General features: G+C 43.9%; 1 protein-coding gene across 1 annotated transcript in view; it reads left to right on the plus strand.

Moving 5' to 3' along the window:
- LRP5 (LDL receptor related protein 5) overlaps positions 1-20,862 on the plus strand; it is a 367,294-nt gene that overhangs the window by 137,036 nt on the left and 209,396 nt on the right. Inside the window, exon 6 of the mRNA XM_086957825.1 lies at positions 19,013-19,409. Coding sequence (XP_086813951.1) covers positions 19,013-19,409 — 397 coding nt within the window. The remainder of the gene's footprint in view (positions 1-19,012; positions 19,410-20,862) is intronic.

Here is a 20,862-nt window from a genome sequence, read left to right on the forward strand (position 1 = left end):
TCACTCTGTGCTGTCCCTCCCACCCACTCTCACTGTGTTGCCCCTCTGACCCACCCCAACTCTGTTTCCCCTCCCACCCACCCCTACTCTGTTTCCCCGCCCACCCACCTCTACTCTCTGTTGCCCCACCCAACCCATCTCTGTTGCCCCTACCCCACTCTGTTGCCCCTCCCCTGCCCTTACTCTTGCCCCTCCTCTTACCCTACTCTATTGCCCAACCCCTGCCCCATCTCTGTTGCCCCACCCTCACTCTGTTTTGCCCCTCCCACCCGCCCTCACTCTATTGGCCCGCCCACTTGTCCTTACTTTCTGTGTTGCCTCTCCCACTGCCCTCGCGCTTTGTTACCCCTCCCACTCGCCCTCACTCTTTGTGTTACCCCTCCCACTCACTCTTTGTGTTACCCCTCCCACTCGCACCTTACTCTGTCTGGGTTGCCCCCCTCACCCTTTCTCTCTGTTTTGCCTCTCCTACCTGCCCTCACTCTGTTGTCTATATTGCCCCTCTCACCCACCGTCACTTGTCCATGTTGCCCCGGCCTCCCACCCTTCCTCAACTGTTTATGTTGCCCCCAACCCGCCATAACAAAAAAAATGCTGGGACTCAGCCAACGCCCGCCGAGTGATGGCACTTTTACTCCCAAACCCTTTTGTCTGTGTTGACCACACCACACGCATCCCTCTGTGTTGCCTTTTGCCCTCTCTTCGGCCAATAGCCGCATTGATGTACAACATGGCTAACAAGCATTGGCACAGCCAATAGGTCTCGCCTTTGGGACCTTATAAGTGTTAAGCCATGCAACAGTTGATGTTGTTGCACCAAGGAGATTGTGCTGCATAACTAAATACTTATAAGGTCCCAAAAGCGAGACCTATTGGCTATTCCAATTTTATTTATTTTTTTATTTCAGAAGTTTTATATAGCGCTAACCAGACCGGAAGGTATCGGAGCGCTTTACAACAAGTATAGAGCAGTGCAAAATACAGCAAATACAGTACAATCAGCGAGCCGTTCAGGATATGAATCAGAGTAGAGATGGCGATCCGCATCGAGAAGAGAGTAGAGGCACTTTGAACACTCCTAGCGGTTCCTATCTGTTCGATAGGGAGCGGTCGAGGAAAAGGATTTTGAGTTGACTCTTGAATTTCGGGAAGTAAGGAATAGTTCTGATGTGGGGGGGGGGGATAGAGTTCCATATTTTGGGAGCATTTCCGGCAAAGGATCTGGTCAGTGTTTTTTGTTTTCGTGCTTTGAGCGGGATAAGAAGTAGGGTGTTAAAGCTTCTGAGAGTTATGTTCTGACCTGCTTTTCTGAGTTTGCCTGCTAGATATTCTGGTTTGCCTGTGTGAAGGGCTTTATGGGTGAGGCAGGCTGTTCTAAAGTTCGCCCGCATTTCTATAGGTAGCCACTTAATGTCTTTTAGTGCCGGGGAAATGTGATCACATTTCTTTATTCCAGTGACCATTCTGGCAGCCGCGTTGAGGGTTGTTTTCAGAGGAGCAAGGTGAGTTTTGGGTTTTCTCTTACTCTGAGCCAAAATCTAATGGTGGAAAAGCCCTGTTCTACAATGGATGGTGGTGGGACGCGCCCTTCACATAGTGCCATGATTTCAACCCACTGTGCTTCATCATCCACCGCTCAATGAGCTATAATATAGCTTTTTTTCTGGGTGTGGCCTGCAACATGGCTAAAAACGGTTACAAAACTAATATCTCACATAGTCTAGACCTTTTGGCTTTGCTAATGCTGTGTTATTCAGCTGATAGTATTGAGCCTATGCTTCTGCCTCCCTCGCTGTCTCGCGGAGGATGCTCGCAGCGCTTTATTTCAGGAGCGGGGTTGTAAGCCCCGCCTCCCACACCTCATCGAGGCTGGCAGCCTCTTGGTTGCCTGTCCCTCCCGTCCCAAGCACGGCCTGTGCTTTCTCATGTGCTTCAGACAGGGCCTGTGTTATTGTTTCCAAAACCCGCCTTCCCTTCAGACAGGCTACCTTAACATATGCTTTTGTTTGTATATGTTTTAGGCAGCGCTTATATCAACACATTCCTCAGTAAAAGCTCCTTCCTTTGACCTCCGAGGTCAGCAGGAAGCTTCCGGGAGTGCCTCGTGCCTTCCTGCTCACTGTAGCTTTTGTTGGTGGTGGGCAATAGACCTTGCACGATGAACATCAGTCGATATAGTGATCTGTGTTTCGGACACAATTACACGTTTTCTGGGAGAACACCCCTTACATCGGTATAGGGGAGTGCACCAAAAGCAGTGTGTGTGCACTTGAGTTAGAGCCGAAAGGTGTTCGAAGTGTACAACCCACAGAGCTCTGCCCCGCAGGCCTCGGGTGCCTTCACAGAGGACTGCGGCGCATTCCATTCAGAAAAGGCAAAGCGCGCGCTCTGCACTTAAGCTAATGTCGTCGAATCTTTCCATTCCTGCTGCAAATGACAGCAGAACAACATCCGTTGGTGGAGACAAAGACGCTTTCTTCTCTCTCTGGGGGCGGGGCTCCTGGACTCTAGACTACGAGGTGTGTGCGTTTGAGGGAAACCTTATCTGCCAGTAGGAGGAAAAGGAGGCCTATATGGGAAACCCAAGCCCTTATTCTCTCTCTGAGAGGCAGAGAAGCATCTTTGGCTCAAGCGAGTACTTGGGAAAGGAATATCAGCGCTATATGCGACGGTGGCGCATCATGTGATCTAAAACTAGGGCCTACAGGAGGCAGGGCAACCTTAACTCTGTATGCGACTACGAGCAGCGCATCTTAAGAGAGGGAGAAGTCTTCTATGCACTATGAAAGACTGGGCGAATGCATGGCTTGTAGGAGATTGAGAAGTCTGTTTGATCTAAAACATTCACTTATTGAAACGTTGTACTTGGGAAATGAATATGGGGTAGGGATTATTACGAAGTGCATAGTATAATTGAAGAAGTCAATTAATTTCTATTCTAAGAAACGTAAACCACAGGAATTGCCTTTTTTTAAAAAAAAAAAATGGGGTTAACTGTCTTCACCTTTTTTTGCTTTTGAATTTATTGGAAAGGCTATTAGACCCATATGTTAGTATTGAAAAGCACAAATGTGTTTTATGGGAATAACTGGAAAATGTTATGGTGTTAATGCACCATGTGTCCATGCGTGTTGAGAGGTTGCTGTAGGATGGTTTACATTATTACCGGGCTTTGCTCCCCAGACATGTTTTCTTCCACCACAATATGCTCGAGTCTGTCTTTGACACGAGTATGGACAAAAAATAAAAATACATGCATGCCTTCATGTTTACTGGTCCGTAAATAATACAGACACTCACAGCCCATGCCACCCACCCCACACAAGAGGTTTCTTCCTTGGCCAGAACAACACGTAGAGCAAAGCCCCAGTTATTTAAGAGGGGCCCTAGTGCCTTTTTTTTTGTTGAGATGAGTTTCTTTGCACGGCAGGATTTCTGGTCAGAGCAAGAGTGCACAAGTTCCAGTACAAGCATATTCTTTCGAACCCTCTGACAAACGAGTGAACCATGAATGTGCCTTAAGTGACGAGAGAGCATTAAAGATGTTCAGTTATAATTATTGGTGGGAAAGGCGTGACAAGACAGCCTGTGCGTAATTAGTGTCCTAATTACAAGCAAAACCCAGTGCAGCTGTATTTTGTTTTCAACCGTGGGCTTGTGAGTGTCTGTGTGATGTTAATAGTATATATTTAACGCCAGCCTGCTGCTGCCAGTCATGGGGACAAGGCAGGATGTGACCGGAAGTGTGGCTGGACTCTTGGCTTTCCTCACTCGCGCTTGCTTGTAGTCCACTGCAAACTGGTAGAGCAGCTTTAAACTGCTAACTAGACTTTGTCATTTAAACTAATGACCAAGACCAGACTTTACTTTTTAAATGTTTGTAAGTCATCCCTAAGGTAGGCCTATCGAGCCCTAAGGCTTGGTGCAGCATATTGAAAAGTAGACGAGTTTGTATATTCCTAACAGTAAACACCCCCAAATTGTTGCTTTTACTGTTGAAAGGATAGTAGCCCCATTGGCAAGTGCAGGGTTTCACACTGACAACTCAGCTGTTCACACTTTTGAATGGGATTAATACATTTGGTACTTCATGGTATCAAAAGAATCATTGCATTAAGCCCAACTTAATGCCCAAATTGAATTTAATGTAACTTTTGTGTAAAAGGCGTCTTTAGAAAGTTGCCAGTATGTTACCCAAGTTTTCCTGTGGCCATTCACAGTTGCTGGCCACGAGACAGCCTTCTGCCCTCCTGGGGAAAGGTTTGAATGACTGCCAGGAAAGGACACAATTGACTACTGTTAGACCTGTCTGGCTTTTTGCGTAGTCCCTCCAATTTATTATTTATTTTGTCCCCTTTTTGCCCCTCATACCCTTAATAATTTTTGCGTCCGCTAACTTTTTCTAGGTGTTGGTCAAGGGGATAGGTGTTCTTTCCTCCCTCATAATTTTTCACCTCAGGCCTAGAGGCCTGTTCTGACAGGAAAATAGTTGGAACCACAAAATGGTGGCTACCAACTGCCCTAACTGCCAAACCCAGGACTTGCCCCATAGAGTAGTATAGGGCGTTCCAGAACCTTCTGGTCCCTTCTGGACTCCTGAGGGTCAGCCTATAAAAGGCGGAATGCTGGACAGCCATTTTGTCTTGCCAGAGAGAGTCAGCTGGAGGACAGGCTATCTTGGAAGGTGGGGGGAGGCTAGTGAAAGGGTTGACCTCCTGGACTGGGAAGCAGCCTAATTAATCCACTTCTCTACCTCTCCTTTGGGATCCTTATCTTGTCCCCGTTGTGTATGGTTAAGGGAGACCCTGGGCGCCTGACTAATCCCTAGACTGGAAGAATAGGGAGGCGAACAGGAGAAGGAGACTACAGCACTATGGGGTGCAGTCCTCTGCCCAGTGAAAAGACTATTGCTGAGAATCCCTCAAACGGAGGAGGGCTAATCCTTGTGGCCCCCCCTTTTATTCAGTCATCAGTGAAATCCTGCCCTGGTTACAGCGACTGTCCCCTAGTTTCATAATCCTACAGAGTGTCATCTCTCACCTGCTGTGGAGTGAAGCCAGCGCCTGGTGAGCTGCGCCGGATCAGTGGTTGAGCGCCACTGAGGAGAGCAGCGGGCGCTGAGGGAGCAGAGGCCAGGAGGAATCGGGCTGTTCCGCCCCTGTACCAGCGTGGGGATCGGCGCCGAGGTGTAGCTGAGGAAGCGAGTTCGAGGTGAGGAGCGGACCTAGAGGAATCCCTACGGACTTCCTGGAGTGGGCGGAGTACTGGAGAGAGCACCGGTAGGCGAGCGCGGGCTTCAGCGGGGAGACGCTTCCCCTTCGCGCATGCCCGGTTGTGCGCTCGGCTCTCTGAGGCGGAGCCAACTGTGAGGAGCAGTGTTCCCCCTCGATCGGTGCGAGGGAGAGTTGGAGAGTAACGCCGGGAGTCCCACGGCAGCTGAGGCGAGTGGCAACTTCTCTCCCCTGCTCGAGCGCCGCTCGGTGTGGCTGGCGTGAGCGGGAGGGGAGGACTGTGAAGCCCAAAAGCGGCTTGGGAAGTACGGGAGACTGCTTCCTTCAATTTGACGCCACGCAGAGGAGTAGGCTCAAGCGGGGAAGGAGCGCTGAGGGGCCCTAAGGGCTGATTAACCTTGCCAGCGCTTGGCTCTTGTGTCCAGCCGAGTGATTTTCCCCCGCCCTTTGGTGTAGCCAGACTTCAACCGCCAGATCTCCTACAAGTAAGGAGGTGTTCTGCAGGGGGAAAGTGGCGCTAGAGCCTACAACGGAATAACTAGACACTGGTCATTTTCTTTCCACAGCTGTGTTGTGCAAAGTGGGGAGTAGTTGAGGAAACCAAGTGGAAAGGGGGAGTGCTGAAGGTGCCTGCTGGCTAAGTAAAGGCATAAGGTTCCTCATATAGATGGCTAGTGTCTAAGTAAACTTCTGGTTTAACTGAAAACCCTCCTTGCATTTGTACCTGGTTGGTGAGGTAGTGGTGTTGATGAGAAGAGTTTAGGGCGCCTCATTGAAGTCAAATCTGGTCAATGTTGGTGTCTGATTAAATGTGTTATTGATGATAATTAATGAAAAGAGTTAGCATCTCTGAAAGTAGAACTACTGATTTCATGACATCTGAATGTAATGAGCTGTACTTTTTCCACAGACAGAAAAGTGATATTATTGGTCCTGATCGAATGTATAACTTTCAATTGTGAATACTAAGAAGCTAAAACAAAAGAGAATATTATTTTTATAAATCAGCTCTTATTTTTCCATACTTTGGTGTAGCGTCATTTTTGTGTGTTATTGCGTGGATTTACTGCTGGGTGGTTTGCAACCTTCACACTTATGCCTCTAGAATTGCATGTCTTACCCTAGGCCAGGCTACCCTAGGTGACCTGACATCCCAGGTTCCAACACAGGTTTGAATGACTGCCAGGAAAGGACACAATTGACTACCAAGTCAGCACCCTCAACATCCCTTGCTTCACAACCACTCCATTGATGTCTACGAGCGTTTGCTCAAACAGCCTAGAACTGGACTGGAGACTGCCTTGACTGCAAGTTAACTGTCCTGCTAAGCTTTACTGTCACCTGTGACTTGCTCCCTGCTGGAGTTGGTCGCCCAAAGCACACTGGAGTACCCGAGCACAACTTAATAAAAGGTTTTCAAAGTAACCATAATACTTGCCAATGCTTGTTTGCATTTTTGTGTAAAGCAGTGATTAACTATTTGCTTAACAAGTTATATTTGTGGAATCCGCCAGTGGACTTAGTTCTTTTTGGTGTATGGATTCCTAAAAATAAGACGTATTTTGATACATTTTTGTTTAATTTCTATTGTATTGTATTTCTTTCTTATCCAATTGTTTTGGTACTTGTAAATGCTTTGCACCAGTTTTTTGTTAAAGTCTGAGTGCTCTAAACCACAGCTAGCCAGGGTTGCGCTAAGGTTTTACAAACTAATCTGATTGGACCCAAGATGGCTTTGTGAGTTTATTACACGGTGAGGTCACATACCCCCACCATACAATAAACCACATTTCCTCACAGTCTTGCTGATTAATTCTTCTCATTCAAAAGACAGGCCTCTCTCACAGGCGTTTAACAGTCTGAGTTGGTTTGCCCCCTTTGGTGTTCACCAGTGTAATGCTGTTGATGTATAATTCATGTTTGACTCTACCTTCGATTGCGTCTATTCTGAGCTGTTGCCTTTATCTTTCTTGCTACAGCATTAATCTTGTTTGGTTGTCCAATCTGAAAGAAAGTCAATTCTTGACTTTGGAGAAAATTTACAAATGATGGTGACACTACTTTGGCTCTTTGTCGGGTCATGTCTGTTCCTTGAGGATAGTTGGTATAGGAATCGATGGGATCCTGCTCTGGATCGAACCTTCACTGATGAGCCTTCTGCTTTGCATCTGATAGATTGCTGTGATTTGTAAAGAATTGCTTCCTGATAATAATGGGGCCTTATGTGGCAAACCTGTTGACAAGTTGAAAGTCCTAGAGACCTATGCCATTGTGTGTGGAATTAATGGAATGTAAGTTATTTAAGAGTTTTTGTACATAATGGAATTTTTCTGTAACATTTTCTTAGTCTCTTATGCTGAAACCTCTGAACAGTAGTGAGGTGTATCTGATCAATGTACATGTAAATCAAAAGCCATTCAGTGACCAGGATCCCAGTTGCTTCGTTCCCTCCCAGCTAAAATATTGGGGCATATTATTGGTTCAGTGTAGGTGCATTTTCAAATATCAAACGGCTTGGCAAATAAATTGTAAACTCAGCAAGCTGTCACTTGCCTGAAATGTGCCCGGGAAATGGTTTAGGGTTTTAGTGGCTAATGCGTTAATTATCCAGGCACTGTTCCTAGCGGTTCTTTCTCCTCAGTCAGGCATGTGCCAGCTTGCTTGAAATAAGGCCTTGACTGCCAGGACGGAGTAATGTTGCTTGAGCTGTTGGAGAGCCAATTTATCTACTCCTCTTTCATCTCTGAGCATCTCAGTAGAAAGAAAGGATTGAGTTCAACCCAAGGAATGGAGAGGCCCACTTTTGTGTTCTTGAAGGCTGAAGATAAAGGAAGGATCTGCTGGCTTGCTCCTGCAGCGCTTGTTATTTTTAAGATGAAAGGTAATGAGGGATGGGAGGCACAAAACCAATGACAAGCTCCCTGTTTCACCCATGTCGGGGGGTTGGCTCATGTACATCTGCTGTACCTCCCCGAATCTCTCCTGCTGTCGTGTCCTCTGCTCTTCTGTTTGTGTGGTTTGTAATTGAGAATAGTGCACCTGCAGTAGACTTCATTAGGTGCATGTACAGTGTCTATCCCAAGGATTTTAGCAGCATGTCACTGTTAATTACATTGATATCCGTGGTCTGGGATTGTACAATTCTATGTTCTGGCCCCACTATTACATTTTGGCGTGTTCTGAATAAAGCAAAAGGCAGTACCTTGGGACGTCAACACCACAACATATTTCGCCAAAAGGAACATAAGCACCTTGGCGATGGTTGCATGACAGGAATAGGAACAATAAGATTAGATGCTGGGGAATAGTCAACGCACAAATACAAACAGAGTGATTAGCTTGATAAACTGACAGAAAAACAAAGAATGTGTCCAGCCCAGTCAATGGTTGTCTGGTACTTGGGATCTTTAAAAGATACAAAAGAACGCCCAAGGAAAGGCTGCTCCACAATTTTTATAATAAAAATCTACATGTCCAGGAAAGCAGATGACAGGTGACCGTAAAGAACATTTAAGCATAATTAATAAACCCAATATAACATTACTAGGGGAAAAATCAAACGTGATTTGCTTTATAAAGTATGTGAAAAGGCCATTACTACACAGTTTTTCTTTTTTATCCACTCCATAACAGCGAAGTGCAAGCCCATAAACACTATACCATTGCCATCCATTTTTTTTTTTTAAGAAAACTTCTCCTTGGGGGTCCAGCCCATCTTTAATTCTGTGTTTGCCCCCGTGCATTTCCATTTTTTTCCTCCATTGGATTCGGAAGTGGGCTTTCAAGCTCTCTGAGGGCTCTCCAGCTGTAGCCATGCTGGTTATGGAATCTCCCGCACAACAGCGGCGTCAAGTGAAGGGAGTAGTGGCATGAGAAAACTTTGCTCTCTACTGGGCAAATTTACATTTTAGGGCCCACAGGATTTCGGCCACCTGATTATGGTGCCCCTTTAGGTTGCTAAGTCACTGCACTGGTGATTCCACTTATTGAATCTCTCTGTGGGAGTTTTGTTTTACCCACCAGTGCCTGTGTTTCCGACAAAACATTTCAGGAGGCAGGCCTGGGAAGTGACACTGAGTAGGGAATCTAAGAATTGCGGTTGGTCTGTCGTTTAAGTTAATCTGTTGTTCAATTGGAGGGATTTGTCAGCCATGCTGCGTACCCTTTTGTCTCTACCCCTGTGCTTCCAGGGATTAGCATGATCAAGATGAAAAACGTTGAAGCCAAATGTGCCTTTAGTTGCCAGAAATCATGAGCAAGGTCACTGGTGGAAACTGAAATTGACCTCTCAATACATTGTTCTGGTTATTTCAGTTTTTTATGGCTCAGAAAAAGAGATGCTTATGTTTGTCATTGGTGTGGTGGCAACCCTTCTCTATTTGCATCAAAAAGACTCACTTTGTCACCTTGAGGAATTGCAGAGAGTGCTATGAGGCCATAGAAGAAGCAGAAATGTGCTATACATATGCTGGTAATGTAGCATATCTACTGTATGAAATTGCTGTGAATTTGTGCAGAGAATCTACATTGAGTAGATCGTATGTGACTATTACACAGATGATCGTGGTTGTTTGAGAAATAACTTGTAAATTGGTTCCAGCAGCAGTGGGGAATGCTGAACTATTGAGCGAAACACAAGATCTTACAACAGTGCTTTATTTCCTGCTTAGCAACGGCATCTGGTGTGGACTAGCATATACAGGCCTAAAAGGCTTTATTTCATTAAAGTAGAGTGAATTAATTGTTGTGGATGCCATGCAGTTGTCATTTGTTGAATTCAAATAGCGCCTAATATAAGCCACACCCAAGGCTACATCTGGGAAATCGCATGAAGTGGAATTGACACAAAAGGTTTGGTTTGTTTACCAACGTCGATCAGTTTGTATTTATCTGAACTGGACTTATAACACAAAAATAACCATCCAAACTGCCCACTCAATCACCGTTTTCAACGAAAGATGGCATACTCCATTTGATTTCCGCCTTGCCATCTTAATACCATATGAAGATCTATGACACATTTATTCTTAAAGTCTGCCCCTGAAGTCCAGTTCTGAGTATTTGCCCTCTGCACCCTCCTTCAGAGAAAGTTGGCTCTAGAGACTGAATGTTTCCTATGAGCCCCGATTCTGAGAGTTGATTGCCTTCTTAGCCGTAGTGGAAGGTGTCTGCCTTCAGAGCGCTGATTCTGAGAATTAACTTCTGAGCCTTGATTCTGAGAATGGCCATTGGAGTCGTTATTCATAGAACCTTCTGAGCCTCGGTTCTAAAAATGGCCCTTAAAGCCCTTATTTTGAAATGCATGCATTTCAATCCCTGAGAAATAACTGCCTTTCAAGCAAACCCTGATTCTGAGACTCCTACCTTCTGAGCCTTAGTTCTGAGAACTGCCCTCAGAATCCTGATTATGCGAGATGAGTGTCTTTGTAGCCCAGATGCAGAGCGGTGACTGAATTCTGAGCCCGGATTCTGAAAAATGGCTGTCAATTGAGCCCTGATATCGGGAAAATGGCTGCACCCCAGTTGAAAATCATTAAAAGGGCACGCTGAATTTGATATTTGAAAATAGTTTGGGCCTTGTACTAGCCAGATGGCAGACATATTCTTCTTCCTGGTTTCTTACCTAAATCATTGCTTTCACTCAGTGGCATAATGAAACTTGAGGGGGGGGGGCCTGCAAAGTACATGGAATACTCCAGACCTAGTCAGGTGCTTTCTGGCCAGGTGCCCGCTGCCCAGGCACATTGCCGGAGGGATCCCCCTGGAGCTCATGCACATGCCCCCCCCAACTGGGCTTTTATTATGCCACTACTTTCACCTGTCTTTCAGCCATTGGACACTGGATGGTCCTTCCCTCCTTCATGTTCGAACTCCACAAAAAATTCAAATCTTCCTCTTATAATCTACCCTGACCAGTGACTTCCAAAATGTGGCGGTTTTACTTAACTTAAGCATATTAAACTGTTGAACTCTTCCAATACTCCTTATTACTCCTGTAAAGATTCACCAGGATTGCTCCCATAGTATTGCACTACCTGCCCAGTCTCTCGAATAGCACAATGAGGACAGTTCTCTGCCGATAGCGAGCTCACTACAAATTGCTCATCCTTCTGTTTAAATTCCGCCAGGGCATGGATCCTGGAAATATATCGGTCCTCATCTTATGGTGCAGTCCTCGTCTAATTATTTTATGCCATATTCATCCTTTATGTATATCCAAACACCCTATGCCCAGTCACAAGCCCGTTCCATCAGCTACTGAAGCCGTTGTTCTGGAACGCTCTCCATATCCAGATAAGATGTATGTGCACACCACTGAATTATAATGGATCATTCCCTTCCTAGAATTCAAAAGTTTGGTCTGTTAAAAACATTAACTCTCCAGCCACGCTTCAAAGATTATTCTCACTACTTTAACTCCAGGGATCTTACCGCCAACATTTTTACTATGCATTATATGTAAAAGCATTGATTTTTTTTATTTGTCTCTGTAACCCGCTCTTCTGCGTCTTATCCTAAAATGGGGTTTTCATTCTTTCCACTTCCATAAGTTATAGTGAACATTGAATACTCTGAACCCAAGGCCTTCTCGATCATGATCTTATGTGGTCCCGCTTGACTAGCGTTATGTAAAGTAATTTGAGCTCCTGCCGCCAGTTCTTTATGTGCACTATTTCCAGTTTGGGGCTTTTGTTTGATGCATTCTGTGTGTTGTAGGCTTGTTTGCTTTCATTGAATTAATTAGACTCAACTCATCTGAAATGAGTGATTTGTTGCCAAAAACCTCAGGACTGAGGGGTGTGTCTGTAATGACCTGGAGTGAGACTGTCACCCACTTGTGAAGTGATAGACCGATGGTCAAGGATGTATTTATGTCGATTCAATAGTGAACGTTTTGCCTGATGGGGCTCAGTTCCGGTAAAGACGAGAGGGAGACAAAAATTATATAAAAATAGTATAATTTATTAAGTGCTGAAGTAAGACCCACTGGTGCAGAGGAAACGCATCCAGTTCAATCAAAACTCCAACCGCTTCTCTTCACAAACTGAATTACTAAAGAATCCAAAGTTACATCATAACATTCTAAATGACATAGGTACAAATCTAAATTCTATAATAAACATAAAGAAAAGGCACAATTACTACAGTTCCCTGCTATTCTATGAACGAGTACATCTGCTTGGGAGCTGGGTTGTGATTTACAGTTACCTCATAATCGCCCGCTGACGCGGCGGAACGTAGCTAGGAACACAGTGTGTAGTGCTTGAGGTTTGCATTACCATCGTTAGGTTCATTCTGCCAGTGGAGTGCTTCCTGCACCTGCTACTTGGACATGAGGTTCTGTTGTGGTAAGACCTCTTTAATGCATAGCTCCAGAGCGGTAGAACACTGGCGGTGAAACTTCCTCTACGGCTGGTACTACGCCCCGCCCCTTTACGTGCTGACGTCTCCCACGGTCGCCGCAGCGCCGCCATTGTCAGCCGCTGCAATCGCAGACTTTCACTCAGTTGTCGGCAGTGTCACTGCTCGGATTGGCAGGAAATTGGGCTGCCACTGGTACCTTTGATGTGTAATTGATAATTAAAAACAATTGCACATCAATCATCTGCCTCCCGCTTCTAGATAATTCTGCACTATGAATGAGCGCGTGTTTGATGCCTTGAATTACTATTAAATTCAAGGGATGTGGTCTCACGGTCCGCCCTCGTGACACCGAGTGCTGAAAGCCAGGGGTAGACACTAGGCCTCGCTTGTTTGCCTCTGATCTCGTGATTGTTCCTCTCTTTAGCCTTTAATTTTTGAACTACTTTTCGAAACCGGGTCATTCTCATTGCCAACAAGATCTGTTTTTGCGCAGGTCCTTCACACCAATGAAATTGTGTTTTCTCTAACGGGAAAGAAAGATTTTGTTCTTCCAGGTCATGCACATCTGTCTCAGCCCAGTGAAATTAGCATTAGGTTAGGAGTAATATACCAATCTGACTCACCACGACCTGAATCTCCTTAAATCGGTTATTAAAACATCACAATTCAAATTGATTATTTATTCAGTATTTTGTATTTGCGTTACTTTAGATTTGCTATCCTAGTGCAGGGCGAGGGCTCTTTGCACGAGCTACAGACCTGCAAGTGCTCTATAATGTTGGAGCTATGCACAAGCCCACGCCATTACTACACTACAATCCATTTCTCATACCCTGCAATGACAATAATGGTGCACTGTACAATCTAGAGTCTCTATCGATGTACTGTGAGGAATATGCAATCGTGTCAGTTACAGCTGGTGCGCATCAGTGGTGTGATGGACAAACTTCATTCACTTTTGGTGCAATGTGGTGGCTTTGTGCCCAATCTCAGTTCACTATTGGTGCAGTATGAGGACTTTGTTAACAAGCTTTGTGGACCACAGTGCCCTTGTACACAAGTTACAGGCACGTTAGCTGTGCCCTCGCGATTTTATGCACACATCTCATTCAATATTAATAAATAACACATAGCGTATTATTATTGGCCTGTAACCTCGACTTGTAACTCTTAAAGAACAAAATATGAGCAGCAAACAATACAGTATTAATTTGGACGCTAACCACGAAGCCCTACCTTCTGGCCCCTTAACAAACATCCCTGCTTGTGCTCCATCCCTTTATGACGCCCTAAGGAAAGGAGAGAAGGCACCCTAGTTTCCCTATGGAAACTTATCCCAGAGAAATTTGGCCATCCCAAATCTGCAAAGGCATAGCTCTATGTTGCTCTCCGATCTGTCACCCTATGGGTGACGTTGCCAACTGCTCTGAAATCAGTGGGTGTTAGCCTGTATAGCTTATTTTGCTGCCCTAAAGACCTGGGGCATGATCTTGCATCTCAAAGGCGCCTCCCAAAAAGTCTTTGACTGTCTGTAAGTTATTGTTTTAAAAAAGTAAAAGTGGAAAAAACCTTTCAAATAAGGGAGGACAAACCAGCGCAAATCTTATATCTCAAAACTGTACAGTGAATTCATTTTTTTAATTTGCAGCAGCTATTTTTCAAGTACTTTTTACACAGGAAACTATAAACAAAATGTAAAAAGAATAAGGAGGTGTTGGAGTTTAAAGAAAAACCGTTCCCAAGGAATAATTTACTTTCCACCGGATTCAGCCCTTTGCTCCCCTGCACTAGCCAAGGGAGCAGATTTATGGGCCCTCCAGGAGAAGTATCATGCTGCCTCAGATACCAGCTGAGTGAGGGCAGCAGATGGCCATCCCCCAGCGCTAGGAAAGTCTTTGTGTGCCAAACTTTGTCCTTTGTGGAATGCAGAAGATAAAACGCAAAGCTTTAAAGTTTTCTTTTTAGCCATAAGCCAGCAAAATATCCCTGTTGATGAGCTTCTACAGACAAGCCAGGCGGGGTGCAGTGCAACACAGTGCTAGAGTAGTATTGGTGGGGTGAAGCAGCACAAGAAGGACAAAGCTAGCAAACACATGCACTCTCGTGGAGTGCTGAATGTCAAAAGAAAATAGTACTACCTTGAATGTGAGCCGTGAAAGGATACACATACAAGTCAGCCAGTGTAAAGGATCCTAAAGGGGCTATGCTGCATGCACTGTCTGATAGTCTCGACGTAAAATGAGCGTGGAGGGTAGGTTGCATTTGGCTGATCACATTTTATTTACAAGTGCAGTTGGCATGACCGATATCTTACTGAAACTTTAACACGGTCTGTGAAGCACCTTGTAAACCAACAATGTTCTCAGTGGTATATTTGAAGAGTAGTTATCAATGAGGTTGTTGCAGGATTCATTTTGGATAGTTTTTTACAGCTGTAATTTACCGTTGTAGGATTGCTTTGGAAGTTGGCATAAAATAGGCAGATTCCTGACAGTTTCTGAATGTGGTTTTGGAAAGCACTTGTGATTTCACAGGCTGTTTGAGCTTGTAAGATTTTGCTGTGCTCTGCTTCAGATTTGCATGGGCTCCTGCTTCGGAGTGCATCACAAGTACCTCTTTTGAAATCATTTTGGCTGGGGCACCTTAAAGTCATTTGCTCCCTGCCATTCTTTAGAGAATGGACTTTGTCTCTGATTTACAGTCACTTTTCAAGACATTAAGTCCTCAACCCCGCCATCTCCTCTCATCCCCCCTCAACAATCCTTCCTGACGTTTCATGGAAGGAATAGGCCAGTCTTCTACATGAGTGAGTGTGTGTTTGGTTAAAGATAAATCTCCTTTTTAGGTCTCTCCTACAGATAGCTTTGGCTATCTGGGGAGAGCTATTGCCACCACACATCATTCCACACAACGCACATCATACATGCACACAAAGTGGCTTTTAGGCCGCTCTTATCTGCCATTGGCTACTGTTGTTCAGTTGACATTAGGCTTTGCTTATTCAGATTTTCCTTCAGCGTTGGTACATTTAACAGGTGAAAACACCACGAGGGACTAGGCTCCCAGCACCTTCTCTTTAATAATCCCTTCCATCCTCCGTCCCTGTCTTGTCCATTGCTTCTTGCCCCTCCCTGTCTCTAACCACGTTTTCAATGTCTGGGTATCTACAGAGTGCCGTCCAACCATTTGCTTTAACGTTTGCTGTTGCGCACACTTTCATTTTTTATTTTTCCTATGCCGTTTTCAACTGGTCATAAATTACTTCTGGTCCTTTGTGAAACATGCATCACAATGCAAGTGCAAACACGGTGGGCATCTGTCTGCGAATGCTTAAAAAAACAATCCAAGAAGGCTGCTGGGTGTGCATGATGCATGCGTGATGGTGCACCGTCAGCCATTTTGACCATTTTATTTTTCCGTTGTTGAATTGTTTAGTTCTTTTATTGTGGGTGCACATTTTAAAATGCTTAAGTAAACAAAGGGTATTGGCAGAGCAATTTGGTAGGCATTCTCATTTCAAAGCGGAGATCTATTGGTATTGCTGATGCTTTTAAACCTGGCGACACCTAGAGGGAAGATCAAGGCACTTTAAAAATTGTGCTTCTCCTCTGAGTCTAATAAATATTTTGTAAAAAGTTACTGTTTTGGTTAAAGAACTGGAGTCATCACACTGGAAATTAAGTAAGTACTGTTGCTTTATAATGCAGATTTTTTTTAACATTGTTCTCAATCGGCCATGAAAATCCTGTTATGTTAAACTATGCTATCTGTCGGAAGTCGAAAGAAATGTCTGCCCTTCACTTAAACCCATCCTACATCACTTATCATAATCTTGCTGAAGATGCTACTATCAAGGTCTGTGCCTCTCCTTGCAGGTGTTGCCACCGGGTTGGCATTCTGTTACTAGGCTCAGTAGTGTGGCTGTGTTGGTCGAGCTGTTATATCGAAACACCTTTTTTTTGGAAACTGCAAGGCTCAACCAAAAAATTGATGCTTTAAGTGGAGTGAAAAAAGTGGTGGGAAGGGCTCTTGAAAGGGTGCGTTCTTAAAAACTTAACTGGGAAACTTTCACAAGAAGTGTGGCCTGCTGAGCTAAGGACATGGCTAAATAAAGGCAAAAGAGAATTCTGGACAAAGAACAAAATAAACAACTCACAAGAAATGTATTTAATGTTTTTATAGCACCCTTATGCAAGGCCATAAGCAATAAAACACTTGACAAAGTAAATGTAAAATAAATGTAAACTATCCTTGGAGAGTCAAGAGTACAAAGGTTTTACCTTCCTTATTCAACTGAAATAAAAAAATATATTAAGCTGTAGGACACAGACTGACTCCACCTCATGTGGCCTCATGTGCTTGCACGATTGCAAGTGGATGAGATCAATTCAAGCATTCATTACATCCATCAGCTTGTTGTTGTTGCTGTTGACGCCCCAAGGATGACCGCTATACCCAGACATGGGTCCCGTGCTCCCTATGCCCTAGGACTCAATCTACACCCTGCTGACGAGCCCCAAGTAGGGTGAAACCAGGTTGGGGTTGCTTGTAGTCCATTTCTGGGGGGACCTGGTCTTGCAGCAGTTCTCACGAGGAGCAAGGTCAGTACTGATTTGCATGAGGCAGGCCTTTTATCTAGAAATTTAATGTTAGGAGACAGTGGGGAACCCAATACACCCTTCGAGGCTTGGGCAAATCAAGTATTAGCAGGTACAAGTACCAACAAATGATTTGTTCAGCCACATTTATTAAAAAATTGATTTATATTGGCAAAAGACTTGTAAAGGGTACAAAACTCCTAAGGAGTCAGCAGGACGTCTTGTTGATTGAGCCACGTCGAAATACAGATTGATTCGTATTTTGGACAAGGGGGCTGACAAATATCCATATTTAAGGTTGCTGCTCTTTAACTATCTGCATTTACTGCTGGTAGAAGTGGGAGGCCATTGAGCTACCACGTTCTTGGATTGTGGACTACTGAACCAAGTTTAAATTTTGCTCACCTAAGGGTCAGTTATCTGTATACCAAATGTCCTGAAGATGGTCTAGCGGATTTATACTACATTAGATCGAAATGTCGACAACCACACCTATTTTCTGTTTCACTGGATTCAAGGACATCTCTGTTTAATCTGTCACATTTTCCTATAAATGTATTGAAAAGGTGTTCACAACTGCAACAGTGAGATATCTGTAACATCGAAATATTGTAATTTCTGGTTGCTTTGTGTTTTTTAAGGGAATATTTCTTATCTTTAGTATCCTTTACAATTCTTTTGCCAATATAAATCTAGTTTTTGAATACATATACCTGTGTTAACCCCTTCGAGGCTGATGACGAGCTGGGCTCGTCATGGCGTAGCCTCCTCGCACGCTGATGACGAGCCCAGCTCGTCACGTAAAGTGCGATTTAAAAAATCTCAGCGCAGGAGCGGAATGCCGCTAGCGCGCATGAGGTTAATAAATTTGTTGGAAGATTTGCTCATATGAAAATAATTGAAATTGCGTCTAAAGAAATTGAATTATAAGCTATTGGATTGAGCTTATTAACATTGAATGCAGAAATCACTGTGAATATGTGGCTTAACAAATCACTTGTAGGCAGTTGTACCTGCTAAAAAGTTTTCTAGAAATGCTTGGTGGGGGGGAAAACAATTGACTGGAATGCGGCCCTAAGATTATTCAGGCATTCCATCCATCACCTTGTTCTCGTTCCACTTAAATCACCGATAGTGTCCTTCTTGAGCCTTCACTTACTAAGCTTTAGAGCCTAAGATTGTTTTTTGTTCTCTCTTGCCATAATTATTTTGATCCTTGAAATATGTAAATGTATGTAGCAACATGGGTTGGTGGAGGTCAGGTGATTGGAAATCTGTCACACTACCTTTGTCTTCTAATCAAGGCCACTGGATTGTGATTGTCCGGCCGCAGCAATTTTCACGTAATTATAGATTTGCTGAATTTGCCACATTTTCCATCATCTGCAGCATAATCTGCAGATGTTAATAAAAAAGTTATTTGTTTCTAGCTCAAACGTTTCAAAAGTGACTAAAAACGCAGCTGCACATGTTGCTGGGCATTGGAAGTCTCTCTGCAAAGGTTGGCTTCATCTTTCTGTTTAGTGCTATATTTGGGTGTTAAACAGGTACTAATCGGGTACAACCAATGCCAACGGTGTTAACAAGTGTGAAAATATCAAAATAATGAAATGATACTACCACAAAATGGCACATTATGCCGCATGATTTGCCTTATTTGACTTGCAATTTATTAAATCCGGCTGCATAATATGGCCCTGCGCTGCTGCCTAATCCAAAGGTCCTACTTCTAGTGAGAGAAACGATCCGTATTTTGTAACCGAAAGTACTGTAATTCTGAAAATCAAGCGTTCACTTATTGTTTTTCTTTTCTTTCAGGTGCGTCAGAAGTCTTATTGCTTGCTAGGAGAACCGACTTGCGCCGCATCTCGCTGGATATGCCAGACTTCACGGACATTATTTTGCAGTTGGATGATATTAAGCATGCGATCGCCATTGACTATGACCCTGTGGAAAGTTACATCTACTGGACTGACGATGAAGTGAAGGCTATCCGTCGCGCAACTCTAGATGGAACAGGCGCGCAGACACTAGTGACCACTGAAATTAACCACCCGGATGGAATTGCAGTGGATTGGGTAGCTCGGAACCTTTACTGGACAGACACCGGGACAGATCGAATTGAAGTGACCCGACTGAATGGAACGTCTAGGAAAATATTGATTTCTGAAAACCTGGATGAACCACGGGCGATTGTTTTGGATCCCTTGACTGGGTAAGTGGCCTTTTTGGGAGTCCGTTTATCTCAAGTAGAGCCTGGCGACCCGTAGTGTGCAATGCGGAAAAAATGTATTCTATTGTATATGATCCAGATTTTCTCGGTAGATAGTAAGTATTACGGGAAGACTTCAATAAGGGGGGACAGTTTACACAACTACATTAAGTGGCCAAGGATAATATTAACTTGCCTTTTACCTGAAACTACTTATCCATCCTGTTTTCATCAACTTGCCATTTCCTATTTTTCCACATCAATGTTAATTTCAGGCACTTCTGATGGATAACTGGTGTTTGCGTTTTATTGCTAATATATTCATTGTAATTCTATTTTTTTCACGATGGGCCATCCTTGTGGAGTCTGGGTATTGTTTAAAGGGTTACGTTTTAAGACCAGCTTTAATGTATGTTTTCTTAAAGAAATGTTTGTGAAATACTGTGGTGTCTAAAGCTATTTTAATCGATAGCCACTGGAGGCAGTCCTAAAATTAAACTTCTCCTTGCTGTGGGTTGTTACACAGAGTTGACTCTGTGTAACACTTGTTGTAAATGTTATCTCTTCTAGGCACTTTAAAGTGAAGATTGTTTCAACCTTGACCCGAAAGGTGCAGGCTGCTTTGTTTTTACTGGCACACTTCTTTTGGTCCAGCAATTTTTTATTTTTTATGTATATACCTAATTGTTTTAGGTTAAATTTGTTCGGTATGACTTTGGCTTTAGGTTTTTGTTTTCTCTGTATGCATTTTAGATTTTGAAAGAAAGCAAAGTAGAATATGGTCATATGATGCCTTATGGTTTCTTGCCTTTTCCTTTCAATTGGGAAATTTTGTAGTTGAATCTAATTTAGTAGTGATGTCTCGTGGATTTATGATTGAACTGACCCTCCAATATCAACGTAAAGTCAAGAGTGTGTATTTTAGTTTACGTGCATAGTAAAGTGTCATATTTATTGGCCGATGTGGTTGTAGGATGGGGGAGTATTTGCTGAGGATTTTTTTTTAAACAGACCAGGAGGAATACATTATTGTTTTGAAGGCGGAACTGACGGAGGTCCACATTTTTCCTTCCTGGACCCTAATGGAGTTGCACAGTACTGGCAGGGAAGTTAATCTAACACTGCACCAGTATGGTGCAATGAAGAGTTGATCCTCATTGATTATGGAATTCATTTGTCGAACTGGATTTACCACACGTAAAACCACATGGAATTCTATGTGGTTTGTTGGGGTGTGGAGACTGGGAGTAGGGGAGGACAGAACCAGATAAGGTCTAGCAAAGTAGAAGAGGCTTGGCTGCTGCTGCATGCAATTTTATCAGGCATCGTTACTGCCCAGTAAAAATCTAAGCCAGTGTTCTAGGCTCAAAGGAAGTAGATGTTTTCAAGTTTTGTAGGAGCTTGTGTTTCTTATAAGCTGATAAAAGTTCTGTATTTGGTTGAACTGTCCTCATCT

Source organism: Lissotriton vulgaris, chromosome 2_1 (assembly GCF_964263255.1).
Source record: "Lissotriton vulgaris chromosome 2_1, aLisVul1.2, whole genome shotgun sequence".
Taxonomy (NCBI): Eukaryota; Metazoa; Chordata; class Amphibia; order Caudata; family Salamandridae; genus Lissotriton; species Lissotriton vulgaris.